General features: G+C 37.9%; 1 protein-coding gene across 2 annotated transcripts in view; it reads left to right on the forward strand.

Annotated features, from left to right (window-relative positions):
• Window positions 1-508: 508 nt before the first annotated feature.
• Window positions 509-20,106, forward strand: part of Irak3 (interleukin 1 receptor associated kinase 3) — a 38,571-nt gene continuing 18,973 nt past the window's right edge. The window contains exons 1-7 of one of the 2 annotated variants that reach the window (XM_069988161.1): window positions 509-741; window positions 8,187-8,369; window positions 11,308-11,372; window positions 12,487-12,541; window positions 14,185-14,259; window positions 14,354-14,505; window positions 17,950-18,014. In XM_069988161.1, coding sequence (XP_069844262.1) covers window positions 603-741; window positions 8,187-8,369; window positions 11,308-11,372; window positions 12,487-12,541; window positions 14,185-14,259; window positions 14,354-14,505; window positions 17,950-18,014 — 734 coding nt within the window. In that variant the 5' untranslated portion in view covers window positions 509-602. The remainder of the gene's footprint in view (window positions 742-8,186; window positions 8,370-11,307; window positions 11,373-12,486; window positions 12,542-14,184; window positions 14,260-14,353; window positions 14,506-17,949; window positions 18,015-20,106) is intronic. The other variant, XM_069988172.1, reaches the window with a different exon arrangement.

Raw genomic sequence — 20,106 nt, forward strand, 5'->3', positions numbered from 1 at the left:
TGCTGTTCCTCAGACACTTTTTTGCTCAAGGTTGGCACTCTACCACTTGAGCCACAATCCCACCTCGGGCATTGTGGTGGTTAATTGGAGATGAGAGTCTCCGGACCTTTCCTGCCCAGGCTAGCTACAAACCAAGCGTGATTTTTCAAATCTCAACCCTCTGAGTAGTTAGGTGCTTTGAGTCACCCACGACTGACTGAAATCAATGATGATCTCATATTCAAAGCAGCCCAGAAGACAGCTCACCCCGGGGCAAGCAGAGGTGATGGCAGGCGCGCCATGATCGCTGTCAAGGCCGTTTTCATTCTTTGGCTGCCTTCTTCAGTCACGTCCTCAACTCAAGGGGCCTGCAGGGGAGCTTCCAGCCAAGGAGCAAGGCAGAGCCAGGCCAGAGGTCCCAGGGCACAACTCCGGGGGAGCGGCGGCCTGCGTCACGAGAGGACCGCCCCTTCCAAGACTCGGGGCGCGGCGCGCTCGGAGGTCTTGGCAGTGGTGGTGGCTGGAGGATTTCCGCGGTTGTGTAACGCCGTCCGCGCGCGCGCGCGGCCCTGGTCCTAGAGGAGCCTGGGCTCCGCATCCTGCATCCCAGGGGGTGCCTGGCCATGGCCGGGCGCGGCGGGACCCGCGGTGCGCCCGCGCTGTCGGCGCACACGCTCCTCTTCGACCTGCCGCCGGTGCTGCTGAGCCAGCTGTGCGGGGTCCTGGACAGCTGCGACGGCGAGCTGGGCTGGCGCGGCCTGGGTGAGTGAGCGCCTCCCTGACTCCGCGGTTCCTCCGCGACCCGATCCCCGGTCCCTGCTTGAGCACTTTCTGGGGATCGCTGCAGGGGCAAAGGATCAGAGGCTGGGGAAAGGCACATCCCCCGCGCCTAAGCTAGGATGTTTGTAAACTTTCCCGTAGCAGTGCTTGGCAAAATGAGAAGAAGAACGCATGCAGGAGGAGGTCTACTTGTTACCGCAAGAGCGCCGCAGAGTACAATTTCTATACGAAAACTTGTGAGATGTTTATCCTCTGGTGTTTCCAATGCACCACCCCCCGCCCCCGCCCCACTCCAATTAATTACATACAAGGGAAGTGCTAACGTGAATTACATTTCGTAGTGGACATGGCTCTTGGTGATCTTTATTAATTCTTGTTTATTACCAATCTTAATGGAATGACAAATGTAATCTAAAGGACAGCTCTTATTCGAATCTAGAAATTGCCTTCAAAACTCCATTTGAACTAAGCAGACACTGGAAAGTTGAGTAACTGCCTGTTAGAGTGTTGAATGTAATCATCACACACTACACAATTTTGTTTTTTGAAATGTGTGAGTGCCAGTTCTGGTTCTTGAATTCAGAGTCGAGGTGCCATCCCTGAGCTTTTCTTTTCTTTTTTGTTGTTGTTCAAGGTTGGTACTCTCCCATTTGAGCCACACCTTCCCTTTAGGCTTTTTGATGGTTAATCAGAGATAAGAGTCTCAGGAACTTTCCTGTCCAGGGTGGCTTCAAATCATGATGTCTCAGATCTCAGTGCCCTGAGGAGCTAGGATGACAGGCATGAGCCACTGGCTTCTAGTAGTTTAGATTTTTGTCTGAATTGTTTGGCTAGATTTGATGCCCCATGTGGTCGCACCACATCTAATGTTAAAATAAGAGTACATCAAAATAGTTTTTGTCAGAAACAGTGATTTTTTGCTGGGGGAAGGGGGAGGTGGCACACAATGTCAGTTGATCTATGAGGAGAAATTGTTCTTTGTTCTTTGACAAACAGTATGACCATGCTTTCTGGAACTGTAGCATGAACTTATAGTTACATGAAAGTTGTGTGTGTGTGTATATATATGCATATATATACTGTAAACACTTATTTTAAGATAATTTTACTGTATTTATTATTAAGGTGTCAGAGGCGTTACTGTTTCATGAGTCAAGTAATGAGTACTTTATTCTTTAGATAATGTCACCTTTTCCTTCACTTTCCCCCTTCTGTCCCTGCTCATTAAGTTGTATAGTTCATTTTCCACATAGTATTGACTGAACACCAAGACTCAGCACTATAATTTTTAAATTATGGCTCTTCAGTAAAAACTTAAGAAAAAAAGTACTTCACTGATTTCTGGAAAACACAAGTTTCCAGTATGCATTTAAGAGATAAGATCCTCCCATTGCAGCAATGAGGCATACAAGGCATATGTCAAAAACGAACTTTATAACTTTGGGGGGGAGGAGAGTTGGGGGGGCTGGGAGGAGGATGGGATGAGAAGGGGAAACAAAGGAGGAGGCTACAATGCTTGATAAGAAATGTACTCATTATCTTGCCCATGTAATTGTAACCTCTCTGTACAGTATTTTCACAATAAAAATTTTTTTTAAAGAGATAAGATCCTTAAGGGTGAATGATGAAAAAAGTGATATCAATCAATATGCACTAGACTTATAAGCTGATTTGTTGAATGATAACTCCTATGTACAACTACTTAAAGATAATAAAAATATAATTTTAAAAAGACAATAAAAAGAGATAAGATCCTCCCCTTTCCCATCCTCCACTAGATTACTTCAAGCTAGATGATGAATGGAAACATTTATACCTACAGTTACTAATAGAGTTACTGAAGTTAATAATTTTACTCTGAAATTTCTAGCCCGTCTCACTCATTGGCTGTCGCCATCATCCATCTATTTGCCAACTTGATGGAGGTCTCCAATGTAACATTCTAGAAACGTCTCTTTTCTCAAAGTTTTCCCAATCTCAGTTAGTGGCAACCCTCCCTTTCAATTATTTTGGCCAAAATATTCATCTTTTGTGACTTTTCATTTTCTTTCACAAACCACATCCAGTGTCTCAGCAATTGATGTTTGGTCTGTCTTTAGACTCTAACATCTAACTACTTCTTAACACTGTCACCACAGTCACCCTAATCCAAACCACTGTCAGATCTTAAACTACTTTAATCCCCTAAACGGGGATCTTTAGTACTACCTGTTCCTTGATCAAGTCTTTTTCCAATTCACTGAGCCTGTTAAGCATGCAAAGTATATTGTGTTATTATTCTACTCAGAGTCCTCTGATAACCTCCCATGTTGCATAAAGTAAATAGTGAAGTCCTCCATAGCTTCTTTCACTTCCTTCCCTATATTTGCTTGACTCCAGCCACAATATCATTCTTGTCACTTGAATAAGCAAGGGCATATTTTCCTGCAGGTAATCTTACTGCTCCTGTCTTCACTTGTTTCCTGCTTTTGCTTAACTATTACCTACCCTGAATACTTTAAAAAAACGGATGCATCCTCCTCCCGTAGGCTCCTTAGCTTTTATCTATATTCCTTATTACCTCTCACATCCTTCATAATTCATATTTGTTTACTGGCCATACAGAAATAAGCTTTATGTGACAGTTTGTCTTGACTGTCTACCTGACTGGACTGAGAGATTAGTAAAGCCCACACCTAGGTGTGACTATAAGGGTGATTCTATGTATGATTAACTAAGCAGGAGAAGTCCTGCCCTAAATATGATTAACTAAGCAGGAGATAACATGACCTGAATATCCTATAGATGAGGTTTTACATGGAATAAAAAGGGGAGAGAAAACTTGCCAACACAGTCATTGTCTTTCTGCTTCATGGCCCCCATGAGGTGAGCTACTCTGCTTGACTATGTCCTCGCTGTTGTGATGGACTGAATCCTCTGAAACTGTGGGCTAAAATAAGTCTGTCCTCCCTTCAGTAATTTTGGCCAAGTATTTTGTCATAACATGTCATCAATCTGACTAGCAGACTTAGTACAGACAGGGTTATTTTTTGTGTTTTGTTTCATACAGATTCTCATGTTTTGAATGAACTAATGGATCAACAGATACCTGTTAAACATCCAAATCTCCAAGAAAGCACTGTGCTAGAGAAAATATCATAGTTCTTACTTGGACAGATTTTCCAATTTAGTGTAGAAAGTAGATCTATGTAAATGGGAAGAATGTGTAGAAAAATAGTATTGATTATCTCTAGGTATGAAATTACATAGTGTCTGAGGTTGCAGATGAGTACTGGCATTGAGGGGAAGCTGTTCTAGAATTCTCTCCCTGAGATAGTATTAGGTACTTACTTGGCTTGGAATTGAAAAAGGAAGACAGATGTAAGAACATGGGAGAAATCATATGTTGCTGACTTCCTTCCTTCTTCCCTTGTTAAACAATATGTATCACATGTGTGTATGCCATAAAAAGTACTAGGAGCAGGGCTGGGAATATGGCTTAGTGGTAGAGTGCTTGATAGCATGTATGGAGCCCTGGGTTTTGATTCCTCAGGACGTAAGCAGAAAAAGCCAAAGTAGCTCTGTGGCTCAAGTGACAGAGCACTAGCTTTGAGCAGAAGCAGCTCAGGAACAGTGCCCAAACCCTGGGTTCAAGCCCCAGGACTGGCAAAAAAAAGTACTAGGAGCTTAATTATGGAGGTGTTACTTCTTATAAATGTATTTGCTAGTGGGTATTAATGCTTACAGTGGGGTTTGAGAAACAGAGCTAACATTCTTTTGAGTTTTGTTTTACTTTTGTGGAGTTAAAAATATATTTGATCTTAAAGACTCATTTAAAATTTGAGTAATTTCTGCATGTGTGCTTTATATAGAGAAAAAAAGAAATGCATTTTACCTTTTTTATTGTGTTATCTAAAGACAAACTTTGCAAGAATGCTGTCTTCATTTCCTAGGGGTTTTAGCACATGGTTATATGCAAATACAAAGATTCCAAATAGAGGTGTGTTGCATTATTCTGAAAAACCCCTTCAGAAACAGATTTGCATATGGAAACATGATTTCTAATACTGAATTCCCCAGTGGTTAGCTCTATTCGTCTGACCCACAGTCTCCAAACAGCCTCCAGGAACCTCAGATCATCCAGCAATATTTATTAAGCAATCATTATCTTCGGTGAACCGATTTCTTAATTTCTCAGGTCATCCTTTCTATTATATCAAGATGCCTTTCAACAAAAGTTTTGCCTTGCAAAAATTGGCCTTTAACATTATTCAGCCACAGCTTATTTTTCTTTAATTTACCTTTTCAATTTAAGATATTCCTAACTTTAGCAATACAATTAGTGGGGGCTTGGTTCTTTATTTTTAATTGGACTTGTACTGTGCGTAAACGACACTCTGTATTCTGAAAGAGAACAAACAAGGCTTGGAGAAAACGATGAGCATTGAATGCAATTAACATATCAACATTTACATTTTGGTTGCCTCAAATTGGAGTTTTTGCTTTATAGAATTCGGTCTAAATGAATTATGTGTTTTCTGGACACTAATAATGCTCTTTAATGGTGTTACTATTCAGAATGTGTCATCCTTGGGGAAAAGCTATTAAGGTTGCTCCATGAATCATCAGTTAGACAAAGAGAAAATATATTTCATTTCTAGTCTCGGAAGCTGTGCATGCATGCAGGCAGGCAGAATTCATTTTCACTGAGTCCTGACCATTTTTGCACTATGAGCTTAGGCTATTCAGAAACAAAAAAATGCCTTTATACCTAATCTAGCGTTCCTCTGGTTTTAATGCAAACTCATTCTCCTTTGACCCAGTCAGTGTTAGGGAATTGAAATCCCTAGCTCGTTTGACATCTGTTCATTCATGTTCTAGCTGGAACTCTTGAGTTGTGCTAGAGGGAGGGTATATTACAGTAGCAGTTTCTTTGCCAAGACAACAGGATTGGGAAGCACGGGGCAAGGCCTGCTATGCTTTTAAAAGGGAAAATGGAAAAAAGAAAAGAAAAAAGAAAGAAAAAGAAATATGACCAATGGGAATATGTGAGGAAATGACATCTTTTGGGAACTGGAAAGTTAACCCTGGATTTCCTTCATATTTCTAAACTCTTCCTTTCCCAGTGCGAGCTATTGCATTACTGATAAATTCTACTTGTAGCTTTTTCTGTGTAAGTGTCATACATAAAACTCTTACAGAGGGGCTGGGAATGTGGCTCAGTTACGGTAGAGTGCTTGCCTAGCATGCATGAAGCTCTGGGTTTGATTCCTCAGCACCACACAAACAGAAGAAGCGGGAAGTGGCACTGTGGCTCAAGTGGTAGAGCTCAACAAATGTATATGGAATATTTATGTACTAAGCATGTCTCTGAAGATCTAAAGGTAAACATAGGGGGTTTGTACTCTTTGATACAACCTTTTTTTTTTGCTCCCTCATGGATTCTTTTGTTGTGATACTGGGGCTTGAACTCAGGACCTCAAACTCTTATTTTGCCTTTTCTGCTCAGTATTAACACTCTACCTCTTGAGCCACACTTCCTCCTCCTGTTTTTTTTTTTACTGGTTACTTGAAGATAAGAGGCTCAGATTTGTCTGCCCTTCTGGCTTCAACCATGATCCTCAGATGTCAGCCTCCTGAGTAGCTAGGTATGAGCCACCAGCACCTAGCCCTTATAAACCATTTCCTCTATCTGATAAGCCCTCTCTCTTGCCTCAGCCTAATGAACTTTGCATCAATCTATGTGTGTTGCAACGTCAGTTGAAGTCTGGTCATTCTTCCTATTCTTCCTCTGACCATCTAACCTACCAAAACATCTTCCTCTTCAACCTCTGTGAAATCATGCACCTGTGTCTTATTTCAAAGGCTCAAAGTATAAAGGAAACTGATTTATTTAGTTTAGAAAGGCAAAACCTATTGTGTTATGTAAATATTATCACTTTATATGGTGTATTATTTCCAATGTTCTGCAAATATTAGCCAATTAATTTTCTCACGGAAATGTAACTAAGTTTTCCCTTTCCTGAAAGGGAATGTATCTTCAGTATTTGGGGTTGTTTTTTGCAGTGTTTGTTTTTAGAAGGAGAAGTATTTTTAAAAATGGAGTGTGTGTGTGTGTGTGTGTGTGTGTGTGTGTGTGTGTGTGTGTGTGTGTGTGTGTGTATGTATGTAAAATCAAACTAAAGGTCTTGAGCAAGTTAAGCGAACACTCTGCCAGTGAGCTATAGCCCTAGACTGAAGGAATTTTCAAGTCAGGATTCATATAATTATTAGGCCAAGGAAGAATAACCAAGTTTATTATAGTTTTAAATTTCAAGTTTTAAGTAGAACAGCTTCATGGACATTTGCTCATGAGATCGAGGCCATAAATCGCCTTGTGTTGCACTGTAGGCAGACCTACCACTAAACACTTCTCGTTTTTTTTCCTATATCCTCAAAGTAGCTTTTCCTATATAGTTATTAGTTATACACAGAAAGGTAAATTTTATATCAGAGCAGCCTTGCATGCACCTCTTCAACCAAATAGCCCAGGTAAATATGTTGTTTAACTGGACATCCTTATTATAAACCCTGGGTATCAAACACTGAGATGGACACAGAATCATGGCATTGTCCTAAAAGATGAGGAAAAACTGAAGAATCATCACAGATTGGAGAAGACTCGAAAGAAGCGATGAATGCAATGAGGGAAACTCAAAAGGAATTGAGAAAGAAAAGCTTACTAGTGCATCAAGTAGTGGAATTAGACTACAGTCTACAGTTTAGTTATTAATGACTGATTATTTTACTGAGGTTTTTAATGTGAGTATTCATGGAGGGAAGATGATGAATATATACTAAGTTAATTCAAATTTAAAGTCACAAATAGCTGGGTGTTTGTGGCTCATGTTTATGATTCTAGCTATTCAAGAGGCTAAGATCTGAATATCATGGTTCGGGCAACCAGGAGCTGGTGCCTCATGCCTGTAATCCTAGCTACTCAGGAGGCTGAGATCTGAGGATAATGGTTCTAAGCCAGCCGGGCAGGGAAGTCCCTGAGACTCTTATCTCCAATAAACCATTCAGAAAACCGAAGTGGCTCTGTGGCTCAAGTGGTAGAGCACTAGCCTTAAGCTGAAATGCTGAGGGACAGCAGCCAGGCCCAGAGTTCAAGCCCCAAGACCACCACCAACAACAACAAAAATCTCAGGCAGAAAAGTTCATGACACTCTTATATCCAATGAACCACCAAAAAAGCAAGAAGTGGAGATATGGCTCAGTGATAAAGCACTAACCTTGAGCAAAAAAATAAAATAGAATGAAGTAAGAGTGCTAGGCTCTGAGTTCAAGCCCCAATCCTAGCACAAGAAAAAAAAAAGTCACATATAAAATATATTGGTAACAAAACCAAGTATTTCCATAAGAGTAAACAAACTGTCCTTTGATTCTTTCAATTGCAATTTCCACAGCGGAGCGACTTTCAGACAGCTGGCTAGATGTTCGTCATATTGAAAAATATGTAGACCAAGGTAAAAGTGGATCAAGAGAGTTACTGTGGTCCTGGGCACAAAAAAACAAGACGATTGGTGACCTTTTACAGATTCTCCAAGAGATGGGACATCATCGAGCTATTCATCTAATCACAAAGCACGGTAAATACATTGTTATAATATACTTCCTAAGTAGTAATATAATATTTCATACTATGTGTCAGTGATTTCTGAACTTTGCTTTTATGTGCAGAGGTTCTTATAGTGTTACATTTGAGTATATGTGATATTTTCTCCCTTTATTGCCTATTTTCTACAACATGTTTCTTTCTACCACTTTATAGTTTGGTATTTCAACTTTTGCATACACAAGTATGAAATTTTTAAAGATTCCATTTTTTATCAGCAGATAGTAACAGTTTTCTTTAAAAACTCAGAAATACAGTATTTAGGTAAAATAAACATAATGCTCTATCCTTAATTTTACCATATGATTTGATGTTGGTAGTATAGTTGGATCTTCTCTTAGTTCAGGCATCATCTCCAGAATAAATTTGGGATTTTTCTTTTATCGTTATTGCTGTTTTTATGCCACAGACTTGAACTCAGCCTTAGTTATCTGTCATTATTCCACAATTCCTCCTTACTTGTCTGTTCTGGATGCTACATCTTTCCTTATTGTTTAGCAGAGACACCTACTAAGCAACATCCATGAAAATTTTTCCATTTATTCTTCTCAGTCTTCTCTTATCATCTTTTCTACTTGGATTTATCATTTCAACAATAATGAACTTGAGTGATCTTCGTCCTTTGTGTTATAAACTCGGGACTCTTAGGTTAGAAACTTTTGAGTTAAAATCTTCATTCTTTGACTTGTTTCATCCAAGCATGTTTATACCTTTGTTGATTTTTCACACATGTTTTTGTAATATTGTTAGTAACATGAAATTCTCTTTTGCTATTAAGAGAATATTTATACATACAAAGAAGAAAACCCGAGAAATTTGTAACACAAAATTATAGCTTCAGGACAACTTTATCTGGAAGATTTTTATATAAATGGACTACAGGTTTCTTTATTTCTTTTTTTGTTATGCTGGGACAAGGGATTGAACTCAGGACTTCACAATCTTTCTTGGCTGTTTCCCTCAGAACTGGTGCTCTACCACTGGAGCCATACCTCCAGTCTAGTATTTTGCTGATTAATTACAGATAGAACCTCACAGGATTTTCTACCTTTCTGCTTGGGCTGGCATAAAACCTCCAGGTCTTAGTTTTGTCACTGGCATCTAGCAAGTAATATTAGTTTCTGGTAAACTTCACTATGATATTATCTGTATAATTTAGCAAACTGCCCTTTTCCTATTCTTTACACCAGGCCTTCACTTGGCTTAGGACAGTAGAGTGCTTCACTTTGTATCTGAAAAAATAAAATGGTATGAGTCCCTAGGACTCATAAATGGCAGGCCTTTTCATTATCTGAGCCTTTCTCCAACCACTGAACCCATTCACATGGCCTGGTGTTCTCGATATAAACCTACGCCCATTTAACAGGATGCTTGGGTATGTGTTTTCTACTTCGATGTCCTGGAATAGATTTCAGGGTAAATGATCATTCTATGTTGTTTACTAATGCAGCAGATAATGATTTGGATTGAATGTAGACAAAAACTCTACATTCCTGGTTGATTCCTAATTAGTAGCACATGCTAAGTTGATTTCAGTTTCAAGATTTGAGATTAGAAGTTGAATAGAAGATAATTATTTACTGATCTAGTATGATGAGATGGGTAAATCCAAAATGAAAGGGAGAGTTCTGTGTTCTGACCCTTTTAAATATAGAAAATGGCATTATTTAATTGTAACTTTGTGAGTTGATGGTTTGGATTTCATCATAATCTTGGAAATGTATCCTGTGTTTTCAGTTTTATTCATCTCAGTGTGTTTTGTAACTTACATTGTGGTTTATTCTTGAACTCATCTGGTTGCTTGTTTTAAATTTTCACATTCTTGTGAATTCCCCCCAATTTCTTCTTATTGTTGACTTTTATTTAAATCCCTAGTGGTCAGAAAACATACTTTGTAGGATTGCAAACCTTTCCTAATCAGTCGAGCTTCATTGACTTGTCTGACTTATGGTCTGCCCTGGGGAAAGTCCAGAGTACACTGGCGAAGAAGCTTGGCTATGTTTTGGTTTAAGATGTGATGTTATACAAATGTTTCTTAGATTTGTTTTGTTTATAGTGTTAATGAAATTTTTATTAATCAATTATTTTTTGTTGCTAGTTTTCCAAGCAAAATAATTTAAGAAATGCTAGAAAATAATCTAAGAAAAACTAGTAGGCACCACAAAACTCTATTCTAAAGCATAAAACAGAACTTTAGATATGAATATAGAAATGATTTTTTATTACCTAGTTGTGATTGTTTCTAGAAAGCTACCTAGATGATCTCAGTTCACACAGAACTATAAAAATACCAAATTTATAGTTTGTATTGGGGAAGTTTTGGTGATTGATGATGTACACACACACACACACACACACACACACACACACACACACACACACACACACACACCATTATACCCATATACACAGAACCACTTCTAATATTTTGTAGTATAAAATAGTATAAAAGTAAACAAATCTAGGGAGATATAATCTCAGAAAACATTTTAAATATATATTCAAAAAGCTGATAATGATTACATCTTTCTTTCAGTCTTCTACTGTTTACCATTTTAATAGTGTCTAACAATAAACTAGCTAGCTATTCAGGTTTTAAGAGAAGAAATGCACATTTGTAGAACAATCATTGGAAATCTATTTTACCCATGTAAAATTGTAACTATTTCATTGGAATGAAATTGAACTTTAGAAATAAACTGACTAGTGAGATATCTATTTTTACTGTCTCCCAGAGAAATAAAACTATATTAGGAACATAGACATTTTTATATCTTATTCCCTTCACTTTAGCTTTGTTATTGTTATTATTATTGTTATTGTTATTTATGGTGCTAGAACTGAGCCCAGCATCTTAGGCATGCTAGGTAAACATTCTACTAATGAGCTATATCCTTTTATTTCTTTTTCAGGAGCAGCCTTGACTACTTTAGAGGCTAGTAATGAGGAGCTTGGATTTCCAAACATATCACCAAAGGTAGAAGATATGTATATAGAAAATGATCCTGGAGGACTGGGAAGGTGGCTCAATGGTAGAGTGCTTGCCTGCATGCCTGAGGCCCTGGGTTCAATTCCTCAGTACCACATAAGCAGAAAAAAGCTGGAAATAGCACTGTTGTTTAAGTGGTAGGGTGCTAGCCTTGAGCTGAAGAGCTGAGGGACAGCACCCAGGCCCCTATGACTGACAAAAAAGAAGGAAAAAAAAGAAGTGATAGAAAATGACCCTGGATCTTCAATATAGACAGTTTTATAAGAAATGAAATTCTAGATTTAAAAACATACTTCAGGATTTTTCTTTGGAGCCTCTCACTTTTTAGAGGCTCATTACTTTCAAATAAACTTACTTTACTATATAAAAAGTCATGAAAGTAAAGTGTGTGTAGAAAAAAAAATATATAGCAAAGTATATATATATTACATATATTATATATTATATGTTTATATATATATATATATATATATATATAGTGGATACACAAAGACTCTTTCAAAACCAGAAATGCCTTAGTTTTGTCATTATTCTTCATTTAGCTGAGGCTTCAGGACATTACAGATCTGTAAATATTTGAAGACTTAGAGCTTTCCTCCTCTGATCTGTCAGAGCTGAGACAGCAATATTAAGGCTGCTGTGAGTTATGCATTTGCTGTAACTCAGCTTTTAATTTTCTTTTTCTAGCTGATGTCTACATATTGCAGTTTGTATTTTAATTGATATATTAATTCTGTAGAACAGCTTGTTTCGTTGTGACATTTTCATGTATGTCTTGTCTCTATTATTTTGTCTTCCCTTCCCCCAAGTCCCTTCCTGTAGCAAATTAACTGTCATCACCTTTTAGCATTAGAATTCAGTTAATATTGACTGTAACTGGCTGACAGTAATTGTAATACATCTTAGTTTTTACAGTTGACACAGAAGCCTTAATTTTATATGGAAATTAATGTTACTGATTTAAGTGAAATGATTGCTTTACACTAACTTTATTCTAAATTAGATTCTCCTCTCTCGCACTATGTAGTCTCACAAGAATTCTGTCAAATCTCTTTTCTTTCTTACAAGACAGAGTTATTTTTGTATTCATTTCTTCTTTTAGGGAGCAACCAGTGTTATGGCAGATAATGCTATTATTCCTGAATGTAATAAAAAAGGTAAAAAAAAATCTTTTCTTTAAAGTGTGCTTTTATGCAGGTGAATTTAGAGGAGGAAATGTCCAAATAACACCTAAGGGTAAATCAGGTTTAGTATAAAACTTTCATATATGTGAAAATATTTTCAATATTGATTGATATAGTTCTAATAGATGTTAAGAATCCATTGACTAGGCTGGGTATCAGTGGCTCACACCTGTAACTCAGAAGGCTGAGAACTGAGGATCTGGATTCAAAGTCAGCCACAGAAGAAAAGTCTGTGAGATTCCATCTCAGTTAACCACCAAAAAGCCAGAAGTGGAGGTGTGACTTAAGTGCTAGAGCTCCAGCCTTGAGTAGAAAAAGCTAAGGGACAGCACTGAGACGCTGAGTTCAAACACCAGCACTGGCATGTGTACACAAAAAGATTATAAATTTGCAGATTTTGCCATAACATAAGAGAGACTTTCCTTGTTAGTAAAACTTACCATTTTTTCCAGGTGCCAGTGGCTCAAGCCTGATATCCTAGCTACTGAAGAGGCTCAGATGAAAAGATTGAGGTTCTAAACTAGCCTGGCAGGAAAGTCCATGAGACTCCTATTTCCAATTAACCACCAAAAGGTGGGAAGTAGTGCTGTGGCTCAACTGGTAGAAGACTAGCCTTGAGTAAAATAGCTCAGGGACAACTCAGAACCTGAGTTCAAGCCCCAGGACTGGAATGATAAAAGACTAAAAGTAATTTGCCACTTTTCATATATCATAAGAAAACTTTTAAACTTATCTTGAGTCTTGTTTAACTGTACATATTGTTTCAGCAAAGATCTTTTGAGATACTTATATTACAGTGCTGAAGGTCTATGTGAAATCTGTATTTTCCATATTAACTTCCCTAATTTATTAGTAGAAAGAATAATTGGGTCCCACTAGGAGGCATTCTGATAAAAAATTAAACACTGTTAAAGATTACCTTACCTATGTTTTGCCCCAAGATCTGATGCTCCTTTGAAATTAGATAAATTATATAAGATTTGGTTCCTTAGGATACTGAGTGTGTCTTTAGAGAATATTTTATTTTGACTACGAAAACACAGACAAAATTGGGCTCTGAAGGATGAAGCCAAGGGTTTTTTAAATGTTGTTATTGTCATTATTGTTTGTTTTGGGGGAGGATTGCTTGTTAGTTTGTTAATTTGTATTTTATTATCCTTAAATACTTTTCCCCAATCTCTACTTTAGGTGATTTTTTTTTTAAAGCAGAAGCAACTGCTAGTCTTCTCAGAGAAAGTCAGTTAGGCAGTTGGAGGCTTTGACTGATGAAAAGTATCTCCTTAAGTCAAGCTTGGAGAATATTGTGCATTTTTAACATGAATTCTCTTTCCAGAGTTTGTCCTTCCATCCTTCCTTCCTACCTTCCTTCCTTCCTTCCTTCCTTCCTTCCTTCCTTCCTTCCTTCCTTCCTTCCTTCCTTCCTTCTTTCCTTCCTTCCTCCTTCTTTCTTCTGAAGCTATTTTAAGGTCACAACCGATCAGCAGTGATGTATTGACCTAATGAGAAAGAAACAAAATCTTGGAATCATCTCTTTGGCTGATCTCTTAGAGAGGTAATAAAAATCATAATACTAGTGCTTAGAGATCTAAAAATCCATTTTCTGTGTGAAATGACAGAACCGGACCCAAATAAATGTACAAAGAACACATCACATGCTGGACTTCATTTAGGTTCAGGACACTCCTCTATAGGTGAGTCTATCCACTTTTAATGGGCTCTGAAGTTTAGTTACAATAGTGATATTGGTTCTTAGTGATTTGTCGTCTCCCTATTTTCCTTCTTAAGGACTATTACTAAAACCTTCCATCAGCTTCCAGAATATCATAGATGGAACCAAAAATTTCCATGAAGACTTCCTAATCGGTGCAGAGGAGTTTTTTGAGGTTTACAAAGTGAAGATTCAAAGCCGTACATATGCCATTAAATTATTGAAACAGGTACGGAAAGACTTACTATCACAGGATATACAGTCCATTTATTTGCTCATATTTCACATTTAAATGCACCATTTTTCATCAACATTGAGAAGAGGTATATTTGAAAATAAAATTTCACAAGTGGAAATAAGACATGATCTCAGTTACCTAGAGAAATGAGAAATGACTGCGTGAATGTAGAAACTAATTTCTTCCCATCCCCAGATGTATTGCATGTAAAAGACTCTTCCATTGCCTTGCATGCTCGAGGCCCTGGGTTCGATTCCTCAGCACCACATAAAAAAAAAAGCCGGAAGTGGCGCTGTGGCTCAAGTGGTAGAGTGCTAGCCTTGAGCTGAAGAGCTGAGGGACAGTGCCCAGGCCCAGAGTTCAGGCCCCACGACCGGATCCAAAAAAAAAAAAAAAAGACTGTTCCAGAAGCTGGTCTCTGGTCTCCAGAACTTAGCTGAAGAGGATCAGGTTGTGCTGTACTTCAGAGGAGCTCTGTCCTTCCAGGCAGTGTCCTGTTGGCATTAACAGGGTAGTGTAGCAAATTGCACATTTTCTATCATAGAAATTGTCTTCTCTCACAGTTCACGAGGATAGGAAAAAAGGAAGTTTCAAGCAGGGGTGTGTTAGTTTTTCATTACTATGACAAATACCTGAGGAAATCAATTTAATAAAGGGGCAGTTCATTTTGGCTGGCCGTTTCAGGGGTTTCAGCCCATTGTCAGCTGGCTGCATTGCTTTGGAGCCTGTGCTGGGGAAGAACCTAGTGTTAGAATGCCTAGCTACAGCAATAAGACAAGATGCAGACATAAAGGGGATCCAAATAGGGAAAGAAGAAATAAAACTCTCCCTCTTTGCAGATGACATGATCTTGTATTTAAAGAATCCCATAGACTCCACTCCCAAATTACTCAAGCTGATTCAAAACTTTGGCAAAGTAGCAGGTTATAAAATTAACCCCCAAGGCAAACAAGTCATTTAAGGATTCAGGTGGACCTGTTGCAACAATGAGAAGTACAAAATGTCATGTCAAAACCAGCTTTACAAAGTCGGTGGGGGGGAGGGGGGTATAATTGGGTGGGGGGAGGGGGGAGGCTGGGAAGGGAGGTGAAGGGTAAACAAAGGAGGAGGCTGCAATGCTTGGTAAGAAATGTATGCATTATCCTGCCCATGTAATTGTAGCCCCTCTGTACAGTATGTTCTCAAATAAAATAAAATAATATTAAAAAAAATTAACCCCCAAAAATCAATGGCTTTTCTGTATGCCAACAATGAGAAAAGTGTGGCTGAAATTAGGAAAGCAACTCCATTTGTAATAGCCCCACAAAAAATAAAATACCTAGGAATTAACTTAACTAAAGAAGTGAAGGACCTCTATGATGAAAACTTTAAAATCTTGAAAAAGGAAATCAACACAGAACTTAAAAACTGGCAAAACCTCCCATGCTCCTGGATTGGAAAGATTAACATCGTGAAAATGGCAATACTTCCCAAGGCTATCTACAAATTCAACGCAATACCTATCAAAATTCCAACCTCATTCTTCAAGGAAATAGAAGAGGCAATCCCAAAATTCATATGGAACAATAAAAGACCCCGAATAGCAAAAGCGCTCCTCAATGGAAAGAACACTGCTGGGGGAAGAACAGTTTGGAAGGGCACAGTAGAAGGAGTCTGCTCAACTCAAGTGAAGCCAGGAAGCAGAAAAGATACAGCCAGGGACAACAGACTGTGTGCATCTTTCTGTGGCATTCTTCTAGGGATCTATTTTCTCCAACTGGGTTCACATCCTTGTTCCCTGCACCTCACAGTAAAAAATACCATCATATGATGTACTCATCAAGGTACTACTCCTTTGATGAAGTCAGATTCTTCGTGGTCCAATGGCTTCCCCAAATCCCTATCTCTTAATATTGCTGCAATGGGAACCAAATTTTTAACACAGGAGTTTTTTAGTGGACACATCATCTCCAAACTATAACAAGGTTATGGAAACTACAAGCCATTAATAGAGTAGTGTAGCAACTTACAAATGTAAACATTATAGCGGTGGGTGGGTGAAGCCTAGGAGCATACTTAGTGTCACTCTTTCATGGTAGAATTTAGCAACCTGAGATCTAGGAACATGTGTGGACTTAACTCTGTCCACATTAAAAAATATACGTCAGGCCAGGCGCCCATGGCTCACAGCTGTAATCCTAACTACTCAGGAGGCTGAGATCTGAGGATTGCGGTTCAAAGCCAGCCCAGGCAGGAAAGTCAGTGAGACTCATTGCCAGTTAATCACCAGAAAACCAGAAGTGGTGCTGTGGCTCCAGTGGTAGAGTGCTTGCCTTGAGCTGAAGAGCTGAGAGACAGCGCCCAGGCCCAGAGTCCAAGCCCTACAACTGACTAAAAAATAAACAAATATATATACATATAGATATACATATATATATACACACACCACACACACACACACACACACACACACACACACACACACACACACCAGGCCCAGAGTCCAAGCCCTACAACTGACTAAAAAATAAACAAATATATATACATATAGATATACATATATATACACACACACACACACACACACACACACACACACACACACACACACACACACACACACACACACACACACACACACACACACACACACACACACACACACACACACACACACACACACACACACCAGGCCTGGGTGCTGGTGGCTGATGGCTATAATCCTAGCTACTCAAGAGTCTGAGATCTGAGGATTACAATTCAAACCTAGCTCCAGCAGGAAAGTCTATGAAACTCTTATCTCCAGTAACACCAAAAAGAATTGAAGTGTGACTCAAGTGGTAGATTGCTAACATTGAGTGAAAAAAGCTAATACAATGGCCAGGCCCTGAATTCAAGCCCCAATACCAGCTCACACATACAAAATTAATAACATACCAGGAACTGAATAGGTACCCTATATAATGTTAATAAATTTAATAATTTATTCAATATTCATATATCAGGCTCTAGGCTAGCCTCTGACACTTTTTGAGTTGACATATGCAACTGAGCCAACTTATAAATAATGAAATTCTCAGAATACAGGTAATATGAATTGGATTCTTTGTAAGATCAACAGTTTCTGTCATTGAATCTTTCTTGAATACTTTTTTAATATTTTTGAATTTATGTAAATTATGAAAATATGCTGAAAGTGTTTTAATCTGGAATTTGGCAACATGACATATGTGTGAACAATTTTTTAGCAATGATTGTAACTCTGTTTGGGGTTGATGAATTTTTTTTGAAAATCTGATGACAGCTAAAGATCTATCAGCCAGAAAAAGAAATTCAAATTCGTTTATACCAAAAAGTTTTAATATTATCTAATTAAATTAATTCCCATCTAATTTCAGACCCCTCAGAAATAGATTTCCTTTTGTTAATCTTACTCTATGTTTTCCATATATTTAGGACAAGAAAATACAATATGAGAAACATTGGAAAAGATTTTTATCTGAACTTGAAGTTTTACTTCTGTGAGTATATTTTTGTCTGAATTTTCCCCTTCATGCCTGGGTTCATCTCTGTTTATCTTTGATTTTAAATCACAGTGATTAGCATTTAATTAATGTGGGTTAGGTGTTAGAACACTGGGTTCCTTTTTTGACATGTGCTTCAATATATTCCTTAAAGTACATTTTAAAATAGACCATTTACATAATTCACTTCAACATATTTCAACAAGAAACTGTCACAAGGAAGTAGGTTAAATTGTGTGTGACTAACATGACTGAATAGTAATTCTTCGAACAAAAATTGTATGTATTTCCCCCTTCTCCTGTTCCTTAGAGACATTTCAGTTGAGAAACAGTTTCATCACTGAGACTTTCTTCAGGAAGAGAGTTCTAGACAAAGACATCAAATGCTTTTAATGTGCATATCATTTTCTGGGAACTCATTCATGAATCTTACAGTCCTTGGAGACAAATTTAAATGACTTCATTTTCATAATATATTCCTATCTGTAGCTATAAATTCTTCTTCATTGAAGGCTTCTAACCCTGTGGAGTTCACTCATCACCCTTCATATACATAGAAATGTTCTTTTCAGCTGTTCTCAGAAAGATATGTAGAGTTGGGGGTTGATGGAAAGGGAGGGACGGAAGACATTAATTATACTGAATTCCATGGCTTTATCCACAGGAACAGAAACTAAAACAGCAGAAGCTAAATACCTACTATATAGCTGGTTTAAAAAAATGTTTCAAATTCCAGTGATTGGTCATTTGCATATAAAAGTAAGATTCAGACATTTTCTAATTCCAAAAGGGCAAAGAAACCAAGAAAGACTTTCTCCCACAATCCAGGTGGATCTCCAAAGGCAACAGTTATCTGTTTGTTGTATATATTCCTAGAGATATTTTATGTATAGTCCAACAAGTATTTGCCTTTTTATTTTCCTCCTCTTATACAAAAGGTAACATAGATACATTACTCATTTTGCTCATTTTTTTTATATTTAGTCTGTGCTCTACAGTATCCTATTCCTCTTCAGGGATTTAAAGTTTTTTATTTTTTTCATTTTCCCTAGTCTTTTATGAAAGAAAGAAAGAAAGGAAGAAAGAAAGGAAAGAAGGAAAGAAAGAAAGAAAGAAAGAAAGAAAGAAAGAAAGAAAGAAAGAAAGAAAGAAAGAAAGAAAGAAAGAAAGAAAGGAAGGAAGGAAGGAAGGAAGGAAGGAAGGAAAGAAAGAAAGGAAAGAAAGCACTGATGGTTCATGCTTCTAATCTTAGCTACTCAGGAGGCTGAGCTCTAAAGAACTCAGTTAAAAGCCTGCCAGAGCAGGAAAGCCTGTGAGACTCTTATCTTTAATAAACTACTCTGAAAAGGCTTAAAGTGGTGCTGTATCTCAAGTGGTAGAGCACAGCCTTGAGCATAGAAAGATTCAGGGCCAGCACACAGGATCTGAGTTCAAGCCCCAGAACCAGAAAAAATAAAATTGCAGCAAGATTGCTTTTATTCTTGTTGTCATCTCCAAAGGTATTGCAAAAACCAATGTCAAGGAGGCTGTTTTCTATGTTTGTTTATTTTCCCAAAAGCCTTGTGGTTTTAGACCTTGCATTCAGTCTTAAGTACATTTTCAGTTAATTTTTGAATTTGAGGTGAGACCAGTGCTATTTCCTGCTTTCCCATGTCAGTTTTCCCAACACCATTCATCAAAGAATTTTTTAAATTTCCATCTGCTATATTATATCTTCCTTAAGGATTAACTAACCATGTATGTATAAGTTTATTTGTAAACCCCATTCTGGTCCATTGATCTATATTTTTGTTGTAATGCCATCACATACTATTTTGATTACTATAGCTTATACCAGGAAGCAAATGCCTCTAGCTTTATTCTTCTTACTCAAAATTGCTTTGACTGTTTGGGGCCTTTCATGATTTAAAATTTTTAGAAGTTTTTTTTTCCTATTTCTGGGGGAAATGTAATTAGAATTTTAATAGTGATATATTGAATCTGCAAGTCATTATGGAGATTTCACGGGCTTCAAACCAGCAATTTCTCTCCACAGCATCTCCATGTTCACACCTCATTGACCTCTACAGTATCCATTGTTCTGTTTGGT

The sequence above is a fragment of the Dipodomys merriami genome, unplaced genomic scaffold, assembly GCF_024711535.1.
Source record: "Dipodomys merriami isolate MVZ:Mamm:240054 unplaced genomic scaffold, mDipMer1.0.p SCAF_10, whole genome shotgun sequence".
NCBI lineage: Eukaryota > Metazoa > Chordata > Mammalia > Rodentia > Heteromyidae > Dipodomys > Dipodomys merriami.